We start from the raw sequence: 8,866 nt of genomic DNA on the forward strand, positions 1-8,866 counted from the left end.
TAAAAACACTAGCATGGTGTTGTATACATGAGTTCACAAGTATTAGTTTTTATTATTACACTAACAGTGCCGGTGGTAATCGCATCCATAATTCTGACAAGCTCAAGGCAACAGTCAGAAAGCCATGGTAATCATTGACGGCCATCCAAAGACATATATACCATGGACACTGTCTTTCTATTTTTCATTCTGCTCTCTCTTCCTCCTTTTCTTTTTCTTTTCTTTCGTCTACTTTGCCTTTTTTTTTGTTCCTTAAGATTCAGGACTACTAGTAGGATGACCAATTGTTCCAGTGTGCCTTGAGCTGAGGGGTTCTGGAACATGGGACTTACAGCACTAAAACTTGGAAAGTCTCTTGCAAACCGGCAGGAGTTGGTGACGCTAATACTGGTATCACTCAAAGTGTTTCTCAGCGTGTGTGTGTGTGTGTGTGTGTGTGTGTGTGTGTGTGTGTAGTGCAGGGGTGCAGGGGGAGTAGGTACAGGGGAGTAGGGGGAGTGAATTTAAAAAACTGCAAGGCCAAGTGTCATGTTTGCTTGACCCAGAAGCCTAGGTCTTGTCATTCTGAGGAGGACTTGTGTAGAAAGGGAAAATGTATAAAAGACAAAAGTCACTATGTGTGCTTCAGCAGTGCTGATGGAGGAAATTCAGAAGTGGTCATTTTAGGTGAGAGTAAATTAAAAAGGTTACACGGAGTCAGAAAAACATTATTCCAGGGGTCTAAGATTGCTTGAGCTCTGCCAATTGAAACCTTTCTCATGCAAATCTCACTAATCTTACCATCAGGAAGATTTTTCAGGAGAAAAATACTTTGAAAAAATTTTAAATTGTGGTAAAATAAACATAACATAAAATTTACCATCTTAAATGCTTTAAGGCTGTAGTTCAGTAATGTCAAGTACATTCACATTGTTATGCAACCAATCTCCAGAACTCTTTTCATTTTGCAAAACTGAAACTCTGAACCCGCTAAACAACTCCCCATTCCCCCTGCACCCACCCCCACCCAGCCCCTGGTAACCACCATTCTACTTTCTGTCTCTAAATTTGACTACTCTAAGTACCTCACATAAAAGACATCACACAGTTGTTGTCTTCTTGTTACTGGCTTATTAGAAAACAATTAATGACTGGTTAGAAACAGGGAGAGCCCAAACTGGCCAGGTCTTTCATCTCCTTTGGCCCCTTTTTACCAATAGCTGTGACACGTGTATCTCATCTTTGTGGTCCCTAACTCCGTAGTAGTTCTCAACCTGGTTTGCACTTTAGACTCACCTAGGGAGCTTTGAAAAACACTCTTGCTGGATCCTTTCACCAGACCAATTAAATCAGAATCACAGGAAGCGGAGGCTACTACCGTAAGAGTTGTTGAGAAAACATCCCAGGTGTTTCTAATTTGCAGTGGGGGTTGCCATCCACCGCCTAATTGAGGGCCTGAAAGATGAGATGATATTTGTCACATCGAAGAGTTTAGGGTAGATGGTCTTTAAGGTCTTTTTAAATTCTAAAATTTTGCAAAATCAACTAGCATCCTTGGAATTCTCAACCAGCAGGGGTCGACTTGATTCAGCTAGACCCAGAAGGAGCTGAACTGACACTCTCTGGAGTGTGGGTCCCCCTGCAGTCAACTGCTGCCATGACAACCCCACTTAAGAATCCTCTTACTAATAGCTATTAACACCTCTGTAAGCACCCCTCTCCTGCCACATTCATTCAATAAATACTTAAGATGGCTCACATTTCCTTTTGAAACACTTATTCGAGCCAAGAGATATAATTATATTTGTGCTAATTATAACTACATCAACTTAAGACCATGAGATTGCCAAATAAGTCTAAAGCCAAATGAAGGATATTACAGGGATATTGATTTCCGCTTAATGTAAGAAATGCTTCCCTGAAATCAGAGCGGTTTAGTAGCGTGAGTTAAAATAGCGATTCCCTTGACGCTAGTCCCACACAAGTGAATAGCATCTATAAGGGGTGACATAGAGTAAGATTCCTAAATCAGAAGGAATTAGAATGACCTATGAGGCCCTTCTAACTCCAAAACTCCAAGACTTTAAAGTCAGACAATAAAAGAATGATCTAAGGCAGACAAATTGTTTCTGAGCTAAGAAATGGAGCTCTAGGGTTCTGATTATTCCAACTTTCAACCACCCCAAGAACTTAGGTTACTAAATGTAAAATATCTAAAATAAATACAGGTGGGTCCTGTGTCAAAGATAATTCATTATAGCAGATAAAAATCTGAACTTTGCAGGAAGATTAATGAGTAAGTTGATCATTTGTGTTGCAAAAGAATTACTGACTTTGTAAAATCTTGTTTGGGTAATACAGTTACTTTGAGGATCTAAGTATTGATTCACTTAGCCCAGGTGCTTAGGTGCCCTTTTAAGTTCACTAGGAAATTAAAAATAAATAAATATTGGAGATGCCATTAGGAAAAGAGAATATATTTAATACTAAGTATTTAAAAATTCCATCAGAAAACATGGAACACCCCAAAATTCAATGCAAAACAGCGACAATTTCTTGAGTGCTGTAATGTGTCAACCACTTCAGAAATGTTTCATTTAATTCTCACATAAGCCTTGTAAGGCAATTTATTATTATCTCCATTTTATAGGTGAGGAAACTGGTTCTCAGGGAGGTTAAATAATCTATTTATGAGCATGAATTCAAATCCAAGTCTCTCTGATTCTTTCCCTTATATCAGGTTATCCTAATCCACTGTTCTTAGAACAAATTGCTCACTGACTGCTTGAAGACCGTATGTGTTTGGCTTAATTTTTCCCCTTAAAATGTTTTCAATGTGAATTAATTGCCAACGTTTAAAAACTAGATTTCACATTAAGGTTCGGACATCCTACCTGTCTTAAAGAGTCAGAAGGCCTGGCAGCTGGGTCCTGCAGTCCTGAATGACAAGCCTGGATAGGCCCCGTCTTAGCAGAGGCCTGAGTACTTTAGGTGGCTCTGGTCCCCACCCTTCAGTGTTATACCCGGGACAGAGAGACTGGGCATCAGTTCCGATTTATCCCTTCACAGTCAGCCGTCATTACTTATGTAATTATCCACCTGGCACCTGTAATTATCTACCTGGCGCTGAATTGGCAATCCCCAATTTAGAATCTTCTCTTCACTTCCCTTGCCTCATTTCAGATCCCAAAACAATTCTGGTTCTGTTTGTCCCAAAGCCATTTTGCCTTGTTCCCATTTCCTAAGGGTAGTTGGGCCTAATGTGTATTCACCTTAAAATTTCTGCACAAAAGTAATTCTATGATTTCTCTCATTGTTTTCGCACATGTTGGGGCATTTTGCTCCTGTACTTCATCGTTGTTTTGCTTTCATTTCTTCCCATTCTTGGGGCCTGGGTTTGGTGTCGTGGTGCTGGAACAGGTGGTGAGAAATGCCTCCAAATACTTTCCAGGGGTGGCTGACCTATAACTGTCCAGCAAGCTGGGACCACGGACCTAAGGAGTGAACTTGGTGTGTGACAGAGAGGAGTGAATATGTCAGCCTCTTTCCACTCAGGAAGAACCGGGTCAGTTATCGGCCAGTGGCCTGGTTCCCAAGAGACCCCACAGGATCCCTGCAGGTTGTCTTCCCACCTGTCCCTCGCCCCATACGCAGCAGCCCTACCCACTTCATAATAGAATGACACCTACTCCGACAATACGATGCAATTTTATTTTATTAGGAAAGGATGGTGGGCACTGGAGAGGCACTTTCCAGGGTCAGGGGAGGACCTGGGGAGGGGTAACAGAGATGCCCAGCAGCTAGAAGGCACAGCTGCTTTCCACGAAGCGGCGACACTTCATGACCCGCAGGTACGTCTCAGCCTTGTGCAGGTCCTTCTTGAAGCAGGAGAGCAGCCCGTAGTTCTTGAGCAGTGCATCGTCACTACGCAAGTTGGTGTCAAACTTGTCATAGGTTTGCTTGAGGATCTGCCCAGCCCGGGGGCTGCCATCTTCCAGCTCCTGCAAAAGGGATGGAGAGAAAGAGACTCAGTCCTTGCAAGTTGCTCCCTCCTTTCCCCTCCATTCCTTCATTCGCCCCACCCCCACCCCCCCAGGGCTTAGAGAAAGGTGTGGAGGATTCTAAATAGGAAATGAGGAGTAAGATTTCTCCTGGGTCAAGCCTGGACTGCTACAAAGAAAGCGGCAGTATCTCTCTTCTCCGGCCCATGTAAGCCCCCCACCCTTCAGCTAAGCCAGCTGGGCCTCCAGGCCCAGGAGAAGGGCAGGCCCCTCCCCCAGGTTCGGGGACCCACAGTGCCATCCCCACCCGCATCAGAGCTTGGATGCCTTCCTCCAGGTCCTTCAGCTTCTCATAGACACGATCTGAAGTGCTGAACACCAGGCTGTTGGTGAAGACCCTGCTGAGGAACTGCACAGGCCCAAGCCATGACTGGATGAGCAGCAGCGAGAAGCGAAGCAGCTCCATGTCCTGTGGGGAGGGGATGGATGGTGGGTACCCAGCAGCCTGCCCTCAGGCCTTTCCCTGCCATCCCACCCACTGCTACCCTCCGCCCCCTCGTGGTGAAGGCAACCCAGGGCCCTGGTGCAGGCAGGCTTGCCCAGGCTCCTGGCCAAAGAAGGGGCAACCTTAGGAAGAGGGAGGCCTCTTTTCCTTGGCTGGGCCGTGACAGCCACTCACGGATCTCTGCTGGGCCTCGTCCTTGCCGGTGGGGGCTGGAATGGTCTCTGAGAAGCAGTAGGCAGCCTGGGCGTTCTGGATGGAATATCTCTGTCCCTCTGGGATATACGTGCGTTCCTGGGAGACAGAACACCCGTCCAGCTCTAAGCCAGTGCACAGTTCTCACCACTGCTTTATTCGGAACCCTCCCCAGTTCATGCTCACCTGACAGCGTCTTCACTTGGATAAAATTACCCTGAACTCATCAGTTTCTTCCTGTTATGGCCCCCTTCCTGCCACCCCCACCAGCACCCATTCCCGGGGAGCTTACAAACTCTTTGTAGGTGTCAGCAGCTAGTTGGTGCAGGTGCTGGGCTCTCAGCACTGCGTTGGCGAACAGGCTGGACAAGGGCATGTTGGGAAAGGCGTCTACCTCCTGAGGCCAGGGCAGGCAGAGCAGGGTGAAAGCCAGGAGCACAGAGGTCCGAGGGCCTAGAGCGAGACATGGAGGTTGAGGCAGGGGCCCAGAGAGCAGGAGGCCTTGGTCTCCTGCCCACCCTCTCCCTGCCCCAGGAGCATTTCCTTCCTCCTCCCCTTCCCCCAGGGACTGAGAGCATTTAAACTTGGCCAGGTGTCTGGGCGTAGATGTCTATGATCGTATTCAGAAGTCCCAAAGCCCAGGGGTAGTGCCCCCATCCATCCGCAGGGTCCCCATGTTCCCCCTCAGTACACACCAAGACCAAGGGGATTTTCGGAGCTCCTACCTGCAGCCATGTCAGCTGGGTGAGCTGTCGTCAGGTCCCTGAGCAGTTTGGGGAGCTGGGTCCTAGGATCCTGGAATTGGTCCCAGGCGGGCCCTTCTTATACCCTGGCCCCTTCGCTCTCCCCCTCTGCCCTACCTATTTTCTCTGTACATTTATGCATGGGGCTACTGACGGGCCTCTACTGATGGATAATTTAGAACCTCCTCCCACTCATCCTGTTCCCGCTCCTCTCCTGGGGTCATGTCCCCCACGTTTGTCATCTTCCCCTCTCTACTGTCACTAGCCCTGTGAGGGTGGCACACACAGGGTCTTGGCTAGAAAGACAACCCAATCCGTCCTCTTTTTAAGGGAGAGGCGGCAGAAAGGAGCAATCTGAGTCCACACGCATGCTGGCAGGATATCACCGTGGAGTTGTCCACCAGGGTGAGGCGGACACAACCTGGTCCCCAAACGGGGGGCTGTGTCAGGATGGCTGTGCCTTGAGCGCTGTGCTAATCCCTTCCTTACTCTAATAACACTTCCCGCCTCCTTGCATCACGCCCTTCCACTCACTAGAGAGAACGTGTGTTGGAAAAGGGGGCTGAGGCAGCAATAGATTCTGGCATTTCTGGGCACAGTTCAGCCCCAGATTCTATCTTCACACTCTATCACCATCCTCAGGCCACTCCCCACCTGGTCTGGCCTCAGACCGCTGGATGCCATGCTAATTCTGACCTCTAGAGGGCACAAGCCCCACACAGTGCCTTCCCATTTCTCTTAGCGTTGGGGTTCCCCCAAGGGTGGACAAAAACTTGAGGTTGGACCTGCACAGAGATGAAAACTAAGAAGCAGAAATCCCGGGAACACAGATGCCACAAGTGCTTCCGTCTGCAGTCCTGTCACCTTCAGGAAATCTCAAAGTTGGAAGGACCTTGAGAGCTTGAGTCTTGTCCCTAGTGCTGGAACTCAGGGTACAACACCGTGAAAGATGCTGTCTCCAGCCATTGTAGTCTTCTACCATTCTGTCTTCTTTTAATATTTGTATAGAACTTACCAGGTTGTGAAGAGCACGCCTTTGCATTCTCACATTTGACCCTCCTGACCATCCTGCAGAGGAAGTATTATTATCACCCCATTTTACAGAGGAAGAGACCGAGGTGCAGAGAGGCTGACTTGCACGAGTTACCTCGGCCAAGGCAGCAGATCTCCAAAGTCTCTTCCTATGTGGCATCATCCCAAGCCCTTTCTCCAAAGCAGACAGGGTGGGCGCCCCTTAGTTATGGTAACTTCCTATCCCTCTGAAAACAAGGATCCTATTCCTAATCGCAAAGACCCCTTTGCCTAATTTTGTCCTTCCCTAAAGGGCAGATTGTTGTCCCTCATTTTCCAGGTGAGAATGGCCCAGACAAAAGGGGTGCATGTCAGAGACCACACAACAGGCAGGGCTAGGCCTGGGCAGGCTGGAACTGCTGCCTTCCAGCCTCCTGGTGCCCAGGATCCTGGCTATTTCAGCATCTGGAGGTCCCCAGCATTGAATCACCCCCAGGGATAAGAGCAGAAAAGAACACATTTCCTTCCATTTAAACCTTCTACCCGTTGAGTCTAAGAACATTTAGCACTTGACCCTGCAAGAAAATAAATAAGCAAACAAGAAAACATTTCTAGAGGTGGTTGTTTATGGTGTTGGCAACCAACATTGAAAAGTCACACCCCCACGGTCCACAACGTGAGTACTTGTGCCTTGCTAGCTCCTCCTTTTCGAACCAGAAAATAGAGCTTTCTTTTCTCCCATCGTTCCTGAACCATTGTCCAACTGTGACCCTGATTCATTGTCTGCTAAGGAGGTCTCAGGGACCTGTGGGAGCTATTCTCCAGGCAGGACTGTGGGAGGATCAGAGTGGGGTGTCATCAAAGCTACAGGCTCCGAAGAAGGTAGAGACATTCCTTTCCTCTCATCCTTCCAGCTCCACCCAAGAGGGGGAGCCAGGAAGTGGAGGAAGGTCTCTGAGCCTCACACAGACTTCTGCCTCCCCCACTATTCTTTCCTCCTATGTCACCTGGGAGAAGGGACACCAATGTGGAACCCCTCATGACAGGCTTCTAGCTAATGCTGTGGGAACTTGGATGGGAACTGTGGACCATATCTATGATTCATTGCTAGTAGAAGATAAATTTTGAATTAGATGGGATTTTCCCTCCTGTGCTGGGGAGTCACCCACCGTTTCTTGGGGCACCACCTGACGCCAGACCCCTGGCTTCTCCAGGTTCAGAGACTGCCCATCAGTGGCCTCTGCATGGTGGTCAGTGAGAAGCTGTAAGTACCATCTCTGAGGTCAGCCTGGAAAGGCTCGGGATGAATCCCCCATGATTTTGGAATCCGTGAATTTCAGTGTGTTGGGAAGCCCTTCATACTTCCAGATTTGATTATCTCTGGGGTTCTCTGTACCTCCCGTGGAAGCTCACAGATATGGTCTCCATCTGAAGTGGCCTCTTTCAGGCTTCAAGAGCCCCTCTGAGGTTCAAGCCCGTGGAGTTTGGGGCCATCTCATTATTTAGGGTCACATTCACTCTGATCTTAGGGACAGCCTCAGAGGGACTGGTGGCACTCTTTCCACCCGCCTTGGTCACCTGAGGCCCACACTTCCCACTAATCACTCTGTCCTGCTTTGCTTGAGGCCGGAGGCTGGGATCGCCCCCAGGACATACTTTACCTCTTCTCTGCTTCCAGCATGGGTCTAAGCATCCCTCTGGTCATTCAGGGCATTGGGTCAAGGTCTTCAGAGAATATTATGTGGGGATTCCCAAGGGCTCCTCCAGGGCAGATGGGGATGGAGATCCACATTTCTGAGTGCCCACCATGTGCCAGACACTGAACTGGGCGAGAGGGGGGTGAGGCCCATTTCATAGAGGACACAGAGGCTCAAAGAGATAAAGCAGTTTGCTTGGAGACTCCCAGCTCCTAAGTGATGGCTGCCCAGCATCCAGTGTTCCCACGGTGCCAGGCTCTTTAGAAGCCTCATCCAGGAAAGACAGTGGCGCTGCTGGGTGTGGACAGAACTTTCCTCAGTGCAAAGCTAGCAGGACAGCATCAAGTCCCCACTCACGTGTTCAAGGAAGGCGGGGGCAAGTCAGCCCCAAATGAGGTCCACAGGCACCAAGAAAAGTGGCAGAAAAACAACCCACAGTCGCCCGATTTAATGAAGCAAGCCACACTATCCTTCACATTTGTATTGCACGTTTCGGTGTACATCGTGTTTTCACTTCCTTTATCTCATCAGACCCTTGGTTAGCCAGAGGGTTCAAGCATGGAGGACCGGCCTTGGAGGGTGTTGTTTACACTGGTGGAGGATCTCTGAACACTCTAGATGTGCATTGCAATCTCCATAACTGGAGCTACTAAGTAATTTCCACATTGGGGATTATTTCCCAGGAAGACAGGCTCACTGAAAAAGAAGTAATGAGAATCGAGGTGTATCCAGCAGCTG

The 8,866-nt window shown here is 48.6% G+C and overlaps 1 protein-coding gene across 1 annotated transcript; it reads right to left on the reverse strand.

The window, feature by feature from the left end:
- Positions 1–3,676: 3,676 nt before the first annotated feature.
- Positions 3,677–8,546, reverse strand: GH1 (growth hormone 1). Its single transcript, XM_019733065.2, has 6 exons — positions 8,093–8,546; positions 5,403–6,488; positions 4,970–5,130; positions 4,660–4,776; positions 4,288–4,449; positions 3,677–3,980 (listed from the first exon to the last, which is right to left on the reverse strand). Exons 2-6 carry the CDS (start codon positions 5,410–5,412, stop codon positions 3,780–3,782), a joined length of 651 nt encoding a protein of 216 aa, XP_019588624.1. The 5' UTR covers positions 5,413–6,488; positions 8,093–8,546; the 3' UTR covers positions 3,677–3,779.
- Between the last annotated feature and the right edge of the window lie 320 nt (positions 8,547–8,866).

The sequence above is a fragment of the Rhinolophus sinicus genome, linkage group LG15 (genome assembly GCF_036562045.2).
Source record: "Rhinolophus sinicus isolate RSC01 linkage group LG15, ASM3656204v1, whole genome shotgun sequence".
NCBI classification, from domain to species: domain Eukaryota; kingdom Metazoa; phylum Chordata; class Mammalia; order Chiroptera; family Rhinolophidae; genus Rhinolophus; species Rhinolophus sinicus.

Coding starts and splice junctions, on each gene's coding strand:
- GH1 (XM_019733065.2), bottom strand. Junction 4,777..4,969: donor CTGACACCTACAAAGAGTTT/GTAAGCTCCCCG, acceptor TCTGTCTCCCAG/GAACGCACGTATATCCCAGA. Junction 4,450..4,659: donor ACGAGGCCCAGCAGAGATCC/GTGAGTGGCTGT, acceptor CCCTCCCCACAG/GACATGGAGCTGCTTCGCTT.